This window comes from Folsomia candida, unplaced genomic scaffold (genome assembly GCF_002217175.1).
Source record: "Folsomia candida strain VU population unplaced genomic scaffold, ASM221717v1 Fcan01_Sc002, whole genome shotgun sequence".
In the NCBI taxonomy this organism is placed as follows: Eukaryota; Metazoa; Arthropoda; class Collembola; order Entomobryomorpha; family Isotomidae; genus Folsomia; species Folsomia candida.
The window spans coordinates 14,022,688-14,042,796 of NW_019091194.1; the positions used below are offsets into that span (position 1 = coordinate 14,022,688).

Below are 20,109 nucleotides of genomic sequence, written 5' to 3' on the forward strand. Positions count from 1 at the left end.
TCATATTGTTGTGAATTTGGAATGTGATTGAAAGAAAATAAAGAGAAATACATATTCTGAATTGGTTGAAAATTTTGACAATTTGCGCATTAAATCAAGCACCTAATCGGTTTGTTTTGATGAGGTGTCTCGTTTAGTTTGATAACTTGTTGGAAGGAACAGCTATTTTGTTAAGTTTTGATCATTTTATAAAGTTTCGCTGAGCTGCATCTTACAAAATAGTTACAATGATCACTGTACAACACATGTATAGGAAGATCTTGCCATCTTTATGTCAAAATATTCAGATATTAGGTCACAAAAACCGCTGTTTATCAACGAGCATAGTTTTAAGCCGGCGACGAAAGGTTATCAATTTTTAAGCTTTTTAACGGTCTATAACAAAGGTGAATGACTAACTTTAATTGTATGTAATTTGTATATATTTAATCTGTAGGATTATGAGGACGAATACATTGAAGTTGCACCACCACCCATGATGAACCCTGTGAAAAGAACATTAAACATTTTGAAACATGATGTCAGATCAATTTGGGACCCTGATCAGCCACCACTACTTAAATTCTCCTCACATGTCGATGTTCTCGTAATTGGTGGTGGAATAATGGGAACTGCAATTGCCTACTACTTGAAACAAAGAACGGGAAGAAGTTCTTTTTCCGTGTCGGTCATCGACAAGGATCCCACGGTGAGAAAATTCATTTACATACAATCTCCACCCACCCAACCTGGAGTTGGCTAATATTTAATGTTTATGTGTATTTACCAATGCAGTACACAAAGTCATCTACTGTGGTAAGCCAAAGGATTTCAGGTTTTTTTAATGGAAATGGACATTCAATTATAATTATTATACGATAACAATAGTAAGTACTACGCAAATAATATACCGTATGTGTGTGCAGCTTTCTCTGGGAGGACTTCGACAGCAGTTTTCTCTGTAAGAACATTTATATATAATTGTCACTCTCCCCAGTAATAATAAAAGTCCGTGAATTTTATTTATATTTTTTTTTGTACAATAGCAAAGAAAATATCCAAATGTCCATGTTTGGTGCGGACTTCTTACGACGATCTAGGGAGCTATTAGCCCTTGACGGAGTTCCTCCTGCTGATATTCAGTATCATCCTTATGGTTATTTATATCTTGCTGACGAAAAAGGAGCAGCACAGCTTCAAGAAAATTGGCTGCTACAAAAGTTTGTTGCTACTGAATATATAAGACATTAAATTTTATATCAGAATCGATACCAGTTAGTTGACAAAATATTTTCGTGCGTATTTACTTAGAGAGCTTGGCGCAGAAGTGGAATTACTTGGGAAGGAAAAGCTGAAAGAACGATTTCCGTGGATCAACACGGATGGTATTGAGGTTGCATGTCATGGAATGGAAAATGAAGGATGGTATATTTCGATAATATTAATTTATTTAAGAAACCCAAGTATACTAATGTTTGTTATGCATAGGTTTGATGCATGGGCTTTCCTTTTTGGGTTGAAGCGTAAGGCCTGTGAGCTTGGAACCGAATATGTAGAGTCTGAAGTCGTAGGGTTTAAGTTTGAGGAGGATGACGGAACGATTGTTGCTGGAATGGATCACGATGAAGAACATACAGCTATAAAAGCAGCAATTGTTAGGACACCTACAGGAGAGTTGAAAACAATTCATTTTGCATATTGCATTATCGCCGCAGGACACGAGTCCGGTAACATTGCAGCCATGGCTCGAATTGGTAGAGGTGAAGGCATGTTGAGTGTTCCATTGCCAGTTGAACCAAGGTAAGTTTAACCCTAAAATTAAACATAAACTACATGTATTTTTTATTATAAATATGTAGAATAACTGCGTACTTTTTATTGGCAAAATTACATCTTTCAGGAAACGCTATGTATTTTGCTATAATGCTCCACAAGGTCCTTCAGTCCCTGGCCTTGATTGTCCAATGGTGATTGATCCTAGCGGGACGTATTTCAGGTAGAAAGTAGCCATGGGTTTAATAATTGTTGTGTCATTACTAAATACTCGTGTTGTGGTACGTAAATGCAGGCGAGAAGGGTATGCAGGTCATTACGTTGCTGGACGGGCTCCACCATTAGAAGATGTCGAGCCAAACGTTGAAAATTTGGACGTTGACTACACATATTTTGATAAAACAGTATATCCTTCACTTATTAATCGTGTCCCTGGTTTTAAAAATTTGAAGGTATTCTATTCTTTACCGTGTACATATGCAATCAAGTGATCGTTCTAATATTTTCAAATTTACGATTATAGTTGAATTCGGGATGGGCTGGTTATTATGATTATAATACTTTTGATGAAAATGGAATTGTTGGACCTCATCCGTATTATCCAAATATATATTTTGCCTGTGGGTTCAGCGGATTTGGTAAGCCTGTTATACTTACTAAAATGTTGGCTGAAAGAGTAAATAACTATAAAACGAATTATTAAACAAATCATTGCTCAGGAATTCAACAAGCTCCAGGAGTAGCTCGGGCGACAATGGAAATGATCTTGGACGGCGAATTTAAGACTACAGATCTAACTAGATTTCATTTTGAAAGATTTCTTGTCGGAAAAGAGATTAGAGAGAAAAATGTGACATAATAATGAATGATAGAATATTAAAGTATTTCTAGTCAGGTTTTTTTATGAACAATAAAGTCCCACTTTCATAACCACAAATCTGTATCTTAACCTAACAATTATTTACATATTACATATTTGGCTCTTTATCAATGTTATCATATCTGCCTAACACTATTCATTACTCGGGATGTTGTAATTCATTTATCATAAAGCTGAAGGTGATGACTGAATGAGCTATCGTTGGTATCTCTCCGATGTCGCCAGTAGAACTGGTTTGTTAGCACGACCTTGAATGCAGTAGTTACGTAATAAAGCCATTCCTATATTTATCAACCGAAATTAAGCTATCATTTATATTAAGAAGTGTGATACCATGAGTTTGAAAGTATTCTCCCGTGTTATTCAACGGTTCAACCGGAAGTCTATCCTCGTAGCAGTTCATCCGGACAATAATGCAGTATGTAACTCTTGCTACTTAAATTCTTGTCTGATTAAAAGTTATTAATAATAACTTATTAATATTATCAAATCCCACTTTGTGAAAATGTAGGTTTCCAATCTTTCCACCAGCACTGATAAAAATATATTAAGTGATTCCAGCTCTTTGATTCCTTCAAAATGCGACGTATGCATTATTGGAGGAGGTATGCACACAATTAGTTAGACTCTGCCATGAATGCAACTAATTTACCCTAATCCTCATAATAAATTAATGGCGATAGTTATTACAATATTTGGTAAACAGGAGTGATGGGACTATCTACTGCTTATTGGTTGAAAAGGCATGAAGCTGGAAAAAACATGAAAGTTGTTGTTTTGGAAAGAGATTCAAAGGTGATGAATAAATAATATTCGTGTAAATGTGCACGTGGATGGAATATACATATGCAGAGGACAGAATAGTTTAATAATCTAAAGACATATTTTTCTACGTGTTCAGTACACAAAAGCATCTTCGGTATTATCCATGGGGGGAATTCGACAGCAGTTTTCCCTTCAAGAAAATATTGAGCTATCGCTATTTGGAGCAGATTTCTTGCGACGTGAGAGAGACAATAAATTATGTTGATTTTTACATGGTTCACAATTCAAAAATATTATATCTGCAATAGAATCGGACGAGTTTTTGGGGCTTGATCAACAAAATGCAGACGTTCAGTACCATCCTTGTGGCTATCTATTTTTGACCACCACCTCGGATGGAGCACAGCTCCTACATGATAATTATACACTGCAAAAGTAAAATTGCATGTGCATGTAACTATATATTTAGTTATGTATGATGACTATAATATTTATAATTATGTAGGAAATTAGGATCAAAGGTAGAATTGCTGTCAAGACAAAAGCTAAAGGAAAAGTTTCCGTTCTTCAATGTTGATGACATAGAATTGGGAAGTCTTGGACTAGATAATGAAGGATGGTATTAATTTCATGCAGTATTTCAGTATAATTGATGCATAGTAATGTGTCAATAAGTTAACTTTTTTTTCCTAAAACTTAGGTTTGACCCTTGGTCTTTACTCAATGGATTTAAACGAAAAGCAATTTCGCTGGGGGTGGAATATATCCAAGCTGATGTTTGCAAATTTGATTACAAATCGCAAACAGAAAATTCAACTGCAGGGCCAAATTCTGTCGTTATTCAAACTGCGGATGGAAAACTTAAAAGCTTGGAATTTTCACATTGCGTGATTGCTGCAGGTTATGAATCTGGGCGCGTTTCAGCATTAGCTGGAATAGGAAATGGGTCAGGATTATTAGGTCATTCGCTTCCAGTTGAGCCAAAGTAAGTAATTAGGTGTATCTACATAATTGATTATTTTGCACAGTCTGCATTGAATTAGAATTATATATACCCATTTTGGTTTTCTCTTGCAGAAAACGATACGTTTATTTTGTGCACGCACCGGATGCGCCAGACACTGGCTTTCCCATGTTAATTGATTCGACTGGCACTTATGCGAGACGGGAAGGAAGTGCAGGCCATTTTCTATGTGGACTTTCGCCAACTGAAGAGGAGGAACCACCTGTCGACAACTTGGACGTGGACTATGGATATTTCGATGCCCAAGTTTGGCCAAATCTAGCACATCGAGTAATGACTTTATGCTAATTAAATTATTTCGATATACAAAACAGCACACAAATTGCGCCCATTTTTTTCATATAAACTTTTTTTTAATTACTCAAGGTTCCATCCATGGGGAATCTTAAGGTAGGAATTATTATAAAATCCTATAAGGAACGAGATCTGCATACCAATCTTGATTTGATCTGATCTATATATGACAATGTTGTAGGTCAAATCTGGATGGGGAGGATATTACGATTACAATACATTCGATCAAAACGGAATAATTGGAACACATCCAGTGTTTCAAAATTTTCATTTTGCCACGGGGTTCAGCGGACACGGTAAGTAAGCCCATTTCACATTTAAAGAGTATTTTGTATGCTAATTAGTTATTTTCTTTTGCACACAGGAATTCAACAATCCCCTGCTGTAGGTCGTGCAATGATGGAGTTGATTCTGTATGGAAAATTCAAATCAATAGACTTGCAACGTTTCGGGTTTGAGAGATTTATTGACGGGAGGCAAGTTTTGGAACAAAATATCGTTTGAAGGGTCTCAGTAAAGACATGCGTGCGCTAATAAAATTATATTGCTGGTGCAAATGCATTACATGAAACAAAACAGGAAAGTGAAAGTTTATTTCGCAAAAAAAGCATATGTATAAGGTTCAGTTTAATAGGTTTCGGACAGATAGTATATTTTGTCAAGTTGTTGGTTTGACTGACTTAGTTGTTGTTGTTGTTATTGTTGCTGTTGCTGTATTGTTCTGCGAGGGGAACGACTTGGTCTCGAATTCGGAGAAGGTCTTCATACAGGGTGCTACCATCAATTCCCAAAGAGGACGCAATGTTGGAAGCGGAAACCTCCACATCATCCCCAGATTCCCCATGGTAGAATTCTTCTTGAGCAATGGCGACAAAGGCCAGAGCCAAGATCCCAAAGAGCACGAGGAGCATCTGAATTTTTCATAATCAACCGTTTTTGACTCTCGCTCAATGGAAAAAAATATGTGAATGGAAAATGACTGAAAATTCATACTCACCGAGTTTTGCATGATGACTAAAGTTTCTAAATAGTTTTCTGTATGTGTTACCTGTTGCAATTAGATATTCAAACTGAGAGTTTCAACAATGATTCAACTATTTATATCACCTCATTTAATTTCTTTCTGCACATACATTCGAGTCCATCACGATTCTGTTTGGAAATGCAGACATGAGAGTCATTATTTTCAAAGGATTGGGAACCTTTTGTTTTATTGTGACGAAGTAAAAGAGTTTCCCCAATTCACTTTTTCTTTGTTTGGTTGAGAAATGAAATCGAATCTTGGCTGCTACTACTACCGAACCATTAGGATTGGTATGTATTTAGTATACGAATTGCAGAGTAGAAGTTAGAACTCATCATTGCACACATAAAACGGTGGAATTAATTTCCTTCTCTTACATGACGTTTTCGCAATATGACGATGACGACGCGACACACGATATATTTGTGTGGGTGTAGTTTACTTTGAAAGTGCAGCATAGATATGTACATTTGTAAGATGATGTACATTACATACAACTAACTGCAATTGTGAATTTAGTAATAATCTCTCAAGTAGTTAGTGCCAACAAGTGTCTGTAAGTTTGCTGCTGGAAAATGCAAATGCATCCTTTGTATGTAGTTGTTGGTTCTTCATGCATTTTATAATACATATGCTCAGGCAATAGTACATCGATAATTAAATAATCACACAAGATTGTTATTTATTCATGATTTTTCAATTGCTTTAGAAAGACTAGATTGGTGAAATGCAAAACACTTCAAAGAATGCAGGAACATAATTCAAAATTGTTGGATGAGTGAGGTCTCCGTTGTCACTGATTACATGTCCGGTCTGTCGACGTCGACGATTAACGACGGCCATAGCCCCCTCCTCCGCCGCCCTTGCCTCCCCCACCACCACCTCCTTCTCCTCCCCCAATGTATCCACAGAAGTAAATTGGTCCAGCTGCTCCCCCGCCTGAACCCCCCTTGCCGCCACCGCCGCCGCCGCCGCCGCCTCCATGACCCCCTCCTCCTCCTCCTTTACCTCCACCACCTCCTCCACCTGGTTTATGAAATAATAATTAGATTCGCAACGATAAGGATAAACACAAATTTTACCATAGCCTCCACCCCCACCACCACCGCCTGGTTTAGGAAATTATTATTAGCTTCGCAACAATGAGGATAAATTTGTTTTACCGTAGCCACCCCCACCACCACGCTTCCCTCTGGTACTGGGAATAAAGGTTAAGGTCGCAGTGCAGACTTGGACCACGATGCTAAGAACCAAGACCCATGTCATCTGAAACCACCCAGATTTAAATCTGTTTTAACGCTGAAATGCACAAAAAAGTGAACGCATTGTAAAAACTTATTCTAGTACCATTTTGACCACGGTTGTATTCATGATGATTTCTAAATTTCTGATGATGGCAGATAAAAGTTTCTGTAATCCTTCTTCACGTGGACTTGGAATACAACTTAAGTTTCTGTTAAAAGTGCAGAACTATTTATAACAGTCCACTATTTCTACACTATGTCTACATCATGGAATGGCGTATCTTTTGTCTCAGCGTTTTAGAGGGGAGTAAAAATTGTTTGGAAATTCCAACAGATACATTGCCAAAATCTCTTGTTTTTTGAAAAGCATTATTTATTTTTCCATTGGGTGACGACGATGTGAAGAAATAAAATCTCTTATAGTAGTTTCGACATGTGTGAATGAATGAAGAGGATGACGATGATAATAGATTACTGTTGGGTGGGAAGTGCTCCTTCACACGTACGCAAGTGGAATTGCTTTATTGCTTAAATAACTGTCTCATGCGTTAATTTAGTTGCTTTTACAACAAAAGCATTATAATTTTGTCACCAAACTTTTTGGGTAAACGTGCAAAATTTTTATCAAGTCAGACCAATAAATTAGTTGATTCGAGTCATTTTAAAAGTTTTATTTATTTAGCATATTTATAATACATGGTACATATGTACATATGTCTGTAGGACCCACTAACATTTCATGCTTATTGGGAATTATTATATAATAATTTTACATTCATGTGCATAGGACAACTCATGTATTAGATATCTTGTATGAATAAAATTTAACACTGGCATTAATGTTTATACAACGTTTAATCAGTTTTAAAGGATTGCAATCCTCGAATAACTTCCGGATGGTGAACATGAGGAAATATTTTCTGGAATCGACAAAGAAAGTTTCTGTACCATTGATGACTTTGGTGATTCTTTTTTAAAATATCCTTGTCCAAGTTAAAGTCCACCCATCTCATGGTGCTGCATACCGTTGAAGACTCTTCCGGTAAGAAAGTTGTAAGAATTTCTTCAACGTTGGATGGGTTTGTGCCAGCGTCAGACTCGTCGTCAGAAATTGAATCGCCAGGGAGTAAACTCAAATATTTAATTTTTGGAAAGTCTTTTTCGTACGAAATATGTCCAGAAGGGAATCGTAGTTTCAGGTAAAGGTCTTCATCATCGACATATATAATAATTTCAAAAGATGTCAACCTAGGGAAACTTGGCAAATTGAGTACTATCTGGGAATCCTCTGTCCCACTTTCGGCAAATTTGAGACACAAAAATTCCAAAGTAGCGGAATGTTTGTTCAACATTTGCTCAAAAGCGGTGACTCCCAGAGCTGTCAAAGCTGGAATGTCATCTAATTGAAGTTTGTGCAATGTCTGTGGAAGGGTTTTAATGGTTGTGAATGATACAATTGGGTCCTCTGAATCGCCATACAGCTCGAATTCAGCAGAAATTTCTGTAAGGTTTTTCCACGTCTCCCGATTAGTTTGAAGATATTGTAAGAAATTTTGTAAGAGACCCGTTTTCACATTTATGCCTTGCAAATTTGGAAACAGTTTCGCAATCTCTGAAATTATATGGTTTTTCAAAGGATCTCTCATTTCGTCATCTCCTTCAACATCATGAACCCAGAGGGCCAGCCTTTTCACCGACGGAAGACATAATGCACTTCCCATGTTGGGATAAAATGATGTGTTAATGTCAATGCTCAAGTCTAAATTTTCAACGTTGACAAGCTGCGAAAAAATCCTCTTAAATCCACTCCCATCTCGATCATGAATCACTGACATGGAAAGAATCAAGTCTTTGATCACATGTCCCATGTTATTCAGAAGCCAAGTTATGTCTGAATAAAATTGCCTTGGAGTCCCAACTGGAGAGTTGTTTGTCACGTCAATCTCGAAGCTGGAAATATTGTACTTTTTGATTAGTGCTACTTTTTCCTGAAATGAGTCGCTCCACTTTACTTCCGACAGCGACAGGTGACGCGGATGATATGTAAATTCAAACTTTAGATGTGTAAGAGATACCATCCTGATGTCAGTTCTTGATTTCCAGAAACTATTCAATAACCGACAATTTTTCAAGTCTTTTAGTTTGAGATATCCTAAAATCTTATCCACAATCTGCAAAAAAAGCATTTAGTCGTTATCCATTAAATCCAACAACGATATAAATACACAACGAGATTGGTTATAACTTACCAAAACAATGTTCAAAGCAAATCCCATAGGATCATGATGGACATTTCCTACATTATTAGTGTTAACACTAATAGACCTCACTGACAGTTCTTCTTCTTCTGGGGGTTTAGCTAAAGTCTAATATAAAACCAAACAAAGTGTGATTGCTCACGTCATTACTATGCTCATACTACTAACTCACCCAGCTTTTTCATTGATACTATTACAAATCAATAATTTAAAAATCTTTACCTTCACTTTCATTATGTAATATTCTCTACTTGTCACATTAATTTGTGGATTTGTAGAATCGTGAGATATTCCCAGCCCCACAATATCACCATCGACAAGTTTATAGTTTGTCATTGGAGTAATTTTTTTCCCATTGACAAACGTCCCATGTTCACTCTATATGTAGAGTAAAATATACATATTTAAATTGGGTGTCAGAACCATTGGTAATTGGCACTATTTACTTACATTAAGGTCCTTGATCCATACAAAATCATTGGTGTGATTTGGACGCAGGAACTCGCAATGTGGAGAGCTGACAAGACTAGAAAAACTATCACAGTAATACGTGTGCAAGGCATCGGAACGTCGAGCTGTAGATGGAATTCTCCTTGAAGCCGAAAGAACATACTGCAAGAAACACAATATTTAATATCAAAACCAATACATTTCAAATGTCATACGCCAGTAATTACTAGCTCAATTCATGAGGCTTAGTCATTTACAGATTTGTCACATTCAAATCCAAAATCCAAACGTCCCCAGCACCGATCAATGTCCACGGTTTGTAAAGGTTGCGCCCTCACCCTCGGCTTGGTTATCGTGCGTGAGCGAAGACTCACAGTGTTTCCCAATGTATCACTCCTTCGATGATTGAGGAGATACATTCGATAGGCGAACATGGTGAAATCGCCAGTTCTATAGTTTCCACTAAAAGTGCGCAAACCCTCCCCACCAGATCGGTACTTTTTGACCATTTCCTGTTCAAGAAAGGCTTCCTCTTCAATTTCTAATGCATCGACGACACGTCTCCGTTTAGTGTTTAGTTCAACATCACTCCCTCCTGTGGAGTGATCCTTTCTTTTTTCGGCCATGTTTCTCAACCGTTCTAAAGAAAATACTGGGATGACCTGGACAAACAATGAACAAACAAAGATTATTATTTTATGTATGTATATCAAATATTCCATTCATTAGACATCAGAAGACGTCATGTAAAAGAGACAACTCCTTAAGTCCTTAGCAATCACGGCAAGTTCAAAGTTCAAGGCACAGCTAATACTTTAACGTTGAAAATGTTGAAATTCAAAGCCAATTAATAGTAACTCAAAATACAGCACAAGGCTTGTATTTTATACGAAACGTCGTCATTACCTTGAATACACCATTACCAATAAACAATTAAACTTTCAACTTTAACTAACAGCTTTAATTCCCTTTAATTAATTAGTCGATTTATTTAATGATGCCTGAGAGAAATGACTGAACTTGGAATTCGCCTGCTCGTCCTGTTCAAGTTATGATCTCGTGAAATGCATTTTGGGGGCATTCGGACATACTTTACTTTGTATCCACTGCTGCTGGCAACGCTATAAATTTTGCGAGTTTTATTTGACCCCCATTATTGACACCCCCTCGTTCGTTTCTCCTGGAAGTACAATTTGCTAAATTTAGAAATCTAGACCAGATAGTGCGACATAGAGTAAACAGTGGATTTGGCATCCAGTGTTTCGAATTAATTTTAAAATCGGTGTATGTATGCATGTAAAGTCTTTAGCCTGAAGATAAATAAAGTTGATGCGGCATCGGCATGTGAATTTAGTAAAATTATATTAGACTACTTTTCTACTGCTGACAATGCTTATCTGGTCCTTTTTTCTTGTAGTTTTCAATGTACGTGATTGCATTTTAAAAGTGCATATCAATCAAATGCCCAGTAAAAATTAAGATCAGAGTTGTTTTCAAGATTCGACGATAGACAAATCTCGCATATAGAAAAGTACGTATTGAAAGGTGATGGTGTGGCAGTGGGATGATTAGAATGATATCCGATGCATTAATCCCTTTGGGGTTGCGATGACTTATGTCCACAGTAAAAACGTAGGTAGCGACAAGAAGTGGGAAGGGAGGGGCCAGCATCACTTATTTATTCATTTCATTATTCAGTTTCTCTTTCTCAGAGTACATACATCGTTTGAATTACAACAACGAGAATGTGTTCATTGTGAGAATTGCTCTCAAAGTAATCAATTATGTGTTACATCAATTATTTTATCAGCTAAAACAGCTTTCTAGAAGCGGTTTGCGGTTTGCTAGCAGCACGAATAAGTCAAGTAGCCGGTGCGTGCCGTGGCAAAGGCGAAATGTAACAAAATAACCAATAGCAATAACTAATGTTACACATTAGATTAAAGCAATTTAGGCCAATACAGTCAACTTCTTCTTTTCTCAATAATATCAAAGTAAATCCAAGAGATTGGGATGAGATAAAAGGAGATTTATTCGATCCATGCCAGCTTGACACACGCAATTTGTATGTAAATAAACCTATTGTCTTTCTATGACTCAAGTTCAATTCGTTACCACCGATTATCATTGGATTAGTCTTGGACAAGCTTCCTTGATGATTATTCCCGTCATTAATTCCTTTTAAAACCACTAAATACCCTCATTTCCTGAAAGTTTTACTCCAAGCGTGACAAATTACAAAAGTGAGATTTGCCCCATTTATTTCCTCATCGTAGGATGCATACTTAAGTAAGTGGATTATGATGATTTCTTGAGGATGAATGAAAACGAATACTACGCTAAACAATGACATTGACATTGATAGTGGAAAAGGATCATCAAACTAATATACGTATGGGTATGTCGTGGTGACATCCGAATTAAAATGAGATTTAGGTTAAACTCTGCTACTTTTTTGGTAGAAACAGTGATCCAGTTTTTGGCAAAACTGTTTTTTCTGTAAATTGAAACAGAATTGCATATTTTGCTTCTAGCAGAATGCAAGGTATCAGGAACAGAAAAACCCATTCACATATCGGATTAACTAGTGAAACCAGTGATTTACTTATTTTTACATACATATATATGCATCATTTTTATGAACATTCCCACGCGGTTCTTGTTTTCATGTTATTGTAAACATTAATTTGGCGATTATTTATGTATTAATTTCCTTTCCACACGCATTAAACAAATTACAAATTTCTCACACTTAAATACATACATACATAAGTAAAAGTAAGAGATAATGATAATTTATATGTACATCAAAAAATTTCAAAAATGAGAAATCCTTGTTGGAATGACCTGGGCAGTGGCTGGGCTAATTCTAATTCTAAGATTAGTTCTTGAAATCGTTTTAGCACAAATAACAATTTTCTGTAAGTTACAGGCTTAACAGGAGTTAGCATAATTTAATTTCAGTTATTAAGAAAATTAGCATGAGCCCCCAATTGCAGACTAGTTATGTAGGTATTATTACCGCACCAGTCACTTATATTACCAAAAGTCCGGCCTAAATAATGTTGAAGTAATGTGGAATCGTCACAAAATTTGGCTCAGAGATGTTTACCGAATAATAAGATTGAGAGATTTAGGATTATGTGTACGCTAATATGTAAAGTCTCTTTAATTTGCAAAGGTCTTCGAATTTCAAATATGTACCACACGAACAAACAACGCAAGGATATGAACATACACACTGCCAACCTTATTGGCATTGTCTTTTATTAATTTTCTTGAAACTTGTTCTTGTTTTACATTCTAGTTTCGGGTTTTTATGTTTTTTTTTAATTTGTAATGGATCGAAGGTCGAATACATACGTACGCTAACGAAACAACTAAAATCCAAGTTTAGAGCACATGCAAGCGTAAGTGGTCCCAACTTACGATTAGGTTACCTTATTCTTTGTCGACTTTTTTAGTCATCATCAGTCAGGATTGGCATTTAAAGTTGAAGAAGACGAAGAATCGCGATGTAGTGCTGATATGGTTAGTGGTGGTGGTTGGTTCAGTTTTTTGGATCTTATTGCCACATATTAACTATGTAAGTATGTACGACTGCTGCATGCTGCCTACTGGGGTAGTACTCTACATTAGGACGACTGACGATATCAAAACTAGAGTCAAGTCATCTGAGAAGAAGACGCTTAAAAGTCATCATGAGTATTAGCCATTGAGGTATCGAGAACTGTCGTATCCTTGTCAAATCTCACCCTTCTGCTTTCTGGGTTAAATCGTGCTTTGTGCTTGTGGCTTTGATACGAGAAGGAAGCTCGTTCCATTTAATATCCCATAAACCTCATGAAAAGTGAAATACTTTCATAGTGCATAAGGCGTGTGGGTTTTTTATCAAAAACTCCTGAAAATCTGCAGGGTCTCATGTCTGCTCAAAAATGAATAAAAATAGCAATTTTCGAAATGTTCTTGAAACAACGACAGTGTTTTGGTTCTACGTAATACTGGTTTTATTAAGTGGGACAGTAAACACAATTGAAGGGGAACAATTGCCTCCGCCTTCGGCTAGAATTGTGCTTATCAATTCGGATTCTGGCCGAGCAGTAAGAGGAGTCACCGATAAAGTGAATCACGAAGTTATACTCACAGTGCCCACAGCTTATCGACAAGCTTACCTATTTGAGTGCAATGCATCATACCCTGTGGAATGGAACTATTTTGGAGAAGGGGTAAGTTAAGAAAGTGGAAATATGTACATATTTAGTTGTTTTTAACCCTGACCTGAGGAACAATATAGCAAACTTCAATCGCCAATTAATAAGTATACCCTCAAATGTATGTATATAAATGCATAGGCCCCAACAACAAATGCTGACGTCGGGCGACATTTTACGGACTTTTACAATGTGAATAGCTATACATATCAAGCAGTTCTGTTCTTGCCGTTCTTGGATGAATTGCAATCTGGACGCTATGTGTGCCGTGGAACTCATTCCGAGCAAGAAAAGCTACAAATCCATTACGATTTGTTTGTCCCAGGTTTTACATTTTTCTCATTAGCACAAATTTATTTTTCAATATCAATGCATGTGTAGCGTCGAGCGTGCTTTTAAGTGGCTAATGTGATGTATTCGTAAATAGTAAAACTGGTGAAATTGCAGGAAATGGGACGCACATGCTGATATCAAATGCAGAAAAGAAAGTATTTGTGGCAGAATCAAAGTTGATGACGTCACTTCCATGTGAAGTTACCGATCCTTCAGTCACCGTTAATCTGTTCAAGGAAAATGCTTGGGTACATATATAACTCATATGCATACGTATTATTCCATATGGAATGTACATATTTTGAACAAGTTAAAAAATCGATAACAAGTGTTGAATTTTCTGTAGGGAGCGTTTTTAAAACTGGAAATGAACGACTCCATCATCTTCCGACCTCGTAAAGGATTTATACTCAAGATGCACGAACTTCCCGATCCTTTCGGAACATACATGTGCATTACACCCGATAATAAACGTCGCAGAAAAATTCACTTGATTCCTGAGAGATTTCGTGAGAAATACGATGACGCGCACATCGTTGGTGGCGATGATAACCACAAAATTCACCTCTCATACGACTACGAGTACAACCGGATGCTCTGCTGCAACACTGCTGGAAACAATGCACTTGCACCAAAGCTTCAGTGGGCTGACTGCGGTTCAGTTTTGGATTGCAAAATAAAGAGCGTCTGCTTTGAGGAGGACCGGTGTGGGGATATTCGTCATAGGTGGGCGGATCCAGGCCCACTTCCAAGGGGCTGTGCAGGCTGGAAGCTGAATGATGGATCCGAAGGGGACCATGGAATTCTCAAATGTTCGACCCCTGCCGTTACGCAGTATCAACCCTTTTTGTTAAACAGGGGCAATATTTGTAAGTAAAATAAGTACTTATGTACATATGTGTAAATATGTAGGCGAATATATATGTCTATAAATTGTATATTGTTAAACATTGCAGTTGTGGATTTTGAAGCAGCTCCACCCTCAGAATCTATTCTGACTATGGCGAAATTTTCCCCTGACCAGATATATTTAGGCAGTGAAGTCGAATATCTATGCAACAGCACAAGGTTTTATTTTTCGTTCGGAATTCGTTGGGCTTTCAAACGTGGAAATGATGATATTGAGTTCATTGGAGAATGTATGTAACAAGTCTGTTTGAAAATGTATTCGGTTTGTACTTTCCTGGACATAAGATTCACTTATTTTAAAATATAACTTATTGTACAGCTTCGTCCTATATTGTGAAGGATGAGTACCCTGTGATGTCTCACATGCGGAGAACAAAGTTCAGGATCTTACACCCTGATATCAAAGCAATCATTTGCTTCGTTCCAACCACTTCTGCGACTGAATGGCGAACAGTATCACTACCAATTTCAATCAGAGGTAAATAAAATTTTATTTAATGCATCTATTTCCCATTTCGTGAAGTTCGGAAATTAAGCAACTCAATTTTGGCTTGGAATATGGATTAATTTTTTAAATTCCGGGATTGGATTAAGGGATTAACTAATCTGTATTAAGTGTGGGGTTTATTCGTGCATTAAGAATTACTGATTACTTATTTTAATTTTAAATGGCTGTCATAATAATTAATTTTTTAGTATGCAATATGAATTAATTAATCCCCACCCCATCAACTAGTCCTTAATCTGGATTACCAGTAAACATTTTATGAAATACATGACCATAAAAATATTTTTATTTATTATGTGTAGAGCCCTTCCAAGCGCCACCAATATCGCTCATTAATAGCATCCACACCCAGCGACCGTCTTTGGAATTTCTCAACAATCGAATCCCCTATCCCTCCGCCTCTCATCCTGGGTCTGTGATTGAGCCTTACAGCACAAGTAGACCAACCATACTTCACAAAAGTCATTACTCCATGGAAGTTGATCCCACACCTAGTATCGACATTGATGAAATCATGTCGTTAGGAGGAGATAAACCAATGGGACAAGATGTCTCAAAATTGGGCTCATTTTCTCCTCATCCTCTATACAGCAATAATGCAGAAAATAAGGAACATTCCCCACTAGCATATCCACCTCGACTGCCGTCAATTGACCATCCTCCATCTAAAACCATTTCACGCCAGCAACTAAACAGCCAAAGATATCCTCCACAGTCCACTCATAATCTTGCTCATACTAGATTTCCGCCTGTTCTCCTTCCTACTATAACTCCAGAACCTATAAAGGTCTCAAGCCCTTCTCAACCGGAAATAATAACTCTGGATAATATTAAAAACTACAAGACGGAAAAATATAACTTTCCCTCACAAGCGGAAATTCACGAGGCAAACATGCGGCATCGCTACAAGCTACAAATGCACCAAGAGGGGAATATCCCATACACAACAACGACTCAAAAGACGGTATGGACAACAACCACTCCGACAACCACTGTCGCCCCACTTTCTCGCTACCAAAGTATTGGTGCTCAAAAATATTCACAACCCTTTGACCCCTACTATGGGCACCATCATCATCGGTACGACTTTGACGAAAACAACAGCAAAAGGGATGAGATTCCCAGATATCAATCTGATTTCAACCAGCATAAAGAGTACAAGGTTTCCACAAAGTTGGATATGAGCCCCCAAACATCAAGCTCAATGGAAATGGAAAGAAGGCATTCTAATGGCGGAATAATTTCCCACTCTGGCGATGATGAATATCGAAATCTTTACAAGCACCATCACCACCAATCCCACTCAACGCCACGCACAACCCAACGACCTATCCACTACTTTAGTGACAATCTGCCGTCAACATCTGAAAACGAAAGTCTAGAAACTTTTGGAGCTCCGACCCCAGTGCACATACCTCAACACCAACGCCAGCCGGTTATTCACTTTGACTCTCGTGAAAAACAGTATGGTCTCAAGGATCCGCTTATCCCAAATTTTTCAAACAAGTTGAACATGAAGGGGAAAAAGTCATCGATTGAGACTGACCATTCTACCGAAGAGAATCATGCTCATGTTCATGCAGCAAATTACCAGCCCACGCCAACAACTTGGGATCGCAGTTACCACGCAAGTAGTGATGATTCGAAGCTATTAAAATCTCCGGGAGAAAGTCATCTGGGAATGGATGATCTCGATGATTCAGGTCAATATTCTTCGGATGATTATTATCTGAGTTCTTTAATGTCGAGACGAAAATCTCAGTCGCCCCATCATAAGAGCACAAATAAAGCTTATCGGAATAAGGGTAGTAGCAGTTCTAGTAGTAGTAGTAGTAATAGTCAGAAGGGAAGTAGGTCCAGTCTTCGGCAGAATGAGGAGCCCTTGGATCGAAGTAGATACTCATCAGGGTCAGATTATGAGGGGGAAAGGGATAAGTATTACTATCATAGATATGCTGATTCGAAGGGGGCAAAGAAAATTGATCCGGGTGCTCAGCAAGTGGTAACAAGTCATTCACTACCAACCACACTAATCGGACCTCAGCAACTGAATACATTTGGAGAATCGTCGAAAAGTGCAAGAAGAAGCGGATATCACTCAGAAACTGGGGATTTTGTGGAAATGAAATAGTATTTTAATATTTTATTTATTTATTTTTATAAAAGTACTACCAATATGTTCATTATTTGTAATAAAGGCATTGTACAAGGAACCACATAACAATTAACATGTATGTAAATATGGAAATGTTGAGATTACAATAGAAGTAAACACGTAATGAGTACGCCAAATGTCTATACATCTTCCAATAATAAATAAGTAGTAATACTGAAAAAAATGAGATTTTAGGTTACTTGTGATTTCATATCATAAGGGTAATTTTGAATTTTGTTTGTTAGGTCTTGATATTTGGTAGAGCCGCTGAATAATTTTATAATGAACCTCTCTTTGCTCGCTTGGGGGGCTTAATGTAAATCACCCCCACAGTGTAAGCCAATTCGTTCATAAATTTGTACACAATTATTAGCGAAAAAATCCTGTAGATTTTGAAGCAATCAAGTAATCCGTCAATTGGAGGGTAATATACTTGCAGCCAATATTTCAGAAACGATCCAGCCGTAACAAATGTTAAAATAAGTAATCGATAGTACAACCACTTTTTGCATTCTTTGTGAATTTTCTATAAAAAAAATACAAATTGAATCAGCATGAAGGATTTATACAGTCTGGTCCAGTGATCCTGAATTATTCAGCTAAACAGTATGCAATATTACCTCGGTGCTTCCTCTGCGTAGCGTCGAGAACAAGTAACCTTCCACTATAAAACCTCCAAAGACGATTAATATTAGCAGGGTGACGACGAATGCTAAAAAACAACCAGGCAAAATTATCAAATTTTTTCGTTAAGTAATTTTGATTGACTTACTATCAAAATCCAAATGGACGTAGTAATTGTTTAGGCCGGAGTAGTTGTAGAGCCAGGGACAGCTTTTTGGGTCTGAATTATTAGTGGCTATCTCGGAACAATTATTTCTCATTTCTTTGGTACTATCAAATGGCATCAATAAACCGATTGACACTCCGATTGACGCCGTCTCGCCAACGACATGAATTGCAGCTGTGAACTTTAGGTTGAAAATGTAATTTCACAAACTTATTTAATAAATCAAAAATATGAACTTATTACCATACCCCGGACAAATATTTTTTTATCCTACCCTACTCGTGTTGAGCTCAACATGAGTAGGGTAGGATAAAAAAATATTTGTCCGGGGTATGCTTATTACCAAGTCAAATGCAGCAATAGTATTAACAGTTCCGACCCATGAAGGTCCACAGCAATAACATTCGTCACACATTTTTTCCCAAAACTTGAACTTGACCAGCGAATTTCACTACCCTGAAGGCCTTAATACAGCAAGAAAATTATTAATTATTCAATTTCAGTGGTGAACTTAATACGAAATATAAAATGTTTTCATCGTCCACCCCTTTAAAAAAATAAATTGCACATGTACATAGCGCATGTACATGCGTAAACAATTCACGGTTTGACTTTAACTCCACAAATTCAACAACTGGACAATAATAATGCTATACGCTTTTAGTAAGGTATCAGGGCAAAACTATTGTCAGATATATGTATGAACTTCTGTGTAATGAAGCCAGAGTTAATTGACTTGTTTATCGAGTTTTATGTAATAGTTCGTATCTACTGTGTGTTAGTCACCCATTGTAAAGTGAAACCGTGGTGCATCATACAACTCGCCCATTAAATTAAATATTATACACCCTCCTCACATGCTTCATCATTAATATTTACCTTGAATTTACATGATGTCATATTGCAAACTAAGCAGCAAAGCAAAGCAGTCAGACGCAAAGTAATGCGAATGGAGGATTTTGGCGTTCCCATTCCATACTACATAGCTCGAGGATGTAATTAGTTTGCAATTCACTTTCAAGAGCCTTCACTACTAGTTGTACGTACTGATTTCTTGCGGTTTTGGTGTTGCTTTGCACCAGTTTAATACTTAAAGTATCGAATATGCATGGCAAAACTATGTGTAGCGTCAAAGCATGAAGATGCATCTTTTAAACGAATGTTACAGATAATACAAAGAATGTGTGGTCAAATCAACTACTATGCATACTTGTACGTATATATGACACAGGCTTATATATAGCTAATATTATGGGATACGGGTTACTTGTCGAATCCTATGTCGTCGAAAAGGTAAGTCGTCGAAATCAACTTGTCGAATGAAAAACTCGTCAGAAAGGCAAGTCGTCGAATTTAGGTGGCATGAAACTCGTCGAATTTCATGTAACATTATTACTGATTTTACCTATATGAGTTCACACGTATACACAATACATGTGCATCGTGGGACGAATATACACTGCGGACATTCCAAAATATTCAAAATATTACACAGCAGTAATTCGGATGATT

General features: G+C 37.2%; 5 protein-coding genes and 1 long non-coding RNA gene across 7 annotated transcripts; 3 read left to right on the forward strand and 3 right to left on the reverse strand.

Annotated features, from left to right (window-relative positions):
* Positions 1-41: 41 nt before the first annotated feature.
* LOC110843743 (FAD-dependent oxidoreductase domain-containing protein 1) lies at positions 42-2,689 on the forward strand. The gene is made up of 11 exons (XM_022089773.2): positions 42-347; positions 437-688; positions 775-795; positions 906-940; positions 1,026-1,199; positions 1,291-1,404; positions 1,468-1,779; positions 1,880-1,975; positions 2,048-2,204; positions 2,276-2,390; positions 2,472-2,689. The coding sequence occupies exons 1-11, from the start codon at positions 228-230 to the stop codon at positions 2,609-2,611; spliced, it is 1,536 nt and encodes a 511-aa protein (XP_021945465.1). The 5' UTR covers positions 42-227; the 3' UTR covers positions 2,612-2,689.
* Positions 1,656-3,098, reverse strand: LOC118434240. Of its 2 annotated transcripts, none has more exons than XR_004833854.1 (3): positions 2,966-3,098; positions 1,871-2,880; positions 1,656-1,791 (listed from the first exon to the last, which is right to left on the reverse strand). It is a non-coding gene; the product is annotated as an uncharacterized LOC118434240 (long non-coding RNA). The 2 variants fall into 2 exon arrangements; XR_004833855.1 differs by having other exon boundaries at positions 1,659-1,791; positions 1,852-2,880.
* On the forward strand, positions 2,879-5,286 carry LOC110843744 (FAD-dependent oxidoreductase domain-containing protein 1). Its single transcript, XM_022089774.2, has 11 exons — positions 2,879-3,050; positions 3,144-3,237; positions 3,339-3,427; positions 3,534-3,636; positions 3,706-3,832; positions 3,903-4,016; positions 4,098-4,382; positions 4,475-4,691; positions 4,788-4,811; positions 4,897-5,011; positions 5,080-5,286. The coding sequence occupies exons 1-11, from the start codon at positions 2,967-2,969 to the stop codon at positions 5,217-5,219; spliced, it is 1,392 nt and encodes a 463-aa protein (XP_021945466.1). The 5' UTR covers positions 2,879-2,966; the 3' UTR covers positions 5,220-5,286.
* Positions 5,287-7,636: 2,350 nt separating this feature from the next.
* Positions 7,637-10,751, reverse strand: LOC110843133. The gene is made up of 6 exons (XM_022089066.2): positions 10,598-10,751; positions 9,949-10,353; positions 9,692-9,853; positions 9,464-9,619; positions 9,233-9,349; positions 7,637-9,154 (listed from the first exon to the last, which is right to left on the reverse strand). Exons 2-6 carry the CDS (start codon positions 10,315-10,317, stop codon positions 7,838-7,840), a joined length of 2,121 nt encoding a protein of 706 aa, XP_021944758.1. The 5' UTR covers positions 10,318-10,353; positions 10,598-10,751; the 3' UTR covers positions 7,637-7,837.
* Positions 10,752-13,312: 2,561 nt separating this feature from the next.
* LOC110844183 lies at positions 13,313-17,991 on the forward strand. Its single transcript, XM_022090326.2, has 7 exons — positions 13,313-13,917; positions 14,044-14,227; positions 14,350-14,483; positions 14,582-15,104; positions 15,192-15,374; positions 15,464-15,622; positions 15,955-17,991. Exons 1-7 carry the CDS (start codon positions 13,627-13,629, stop codon positions 17,781-17,783), a joined length of 3,303 nt encoding a protein of 1,100 aa, XP_021946018.1. The 5' UTR covers positions 13,313-13,626; the 3' UTR covers positions 17,784-17,991.
* Positions 17,992-18,012: 21 nt separating this feature from the next.
* Positions 18,013-19,434, reverse strand: LOC110844184. Its single transcript, XM_022090327.2, has 4 exons — positions 18,941-19,434; positions 18,580-18,778; positions 18,428-18,519; positions 18,013-18,333 (listed from the first exon to the last, which is right to left on the reverse strand). Exons 1-4 carry the CDS (start codon positions 19,010-19,012, stop codon positions 18,085-18,087), a joined length of 612 nt encoding a protein of 203 aa, XP_021946019.1. The 5' UTR covers positions 19,013-19,434; the 3' UTR covers positions 18,013-18,084.
* Between the last annotated feature and the right edge of the window lie 675 nt (positions 19,435-20,109).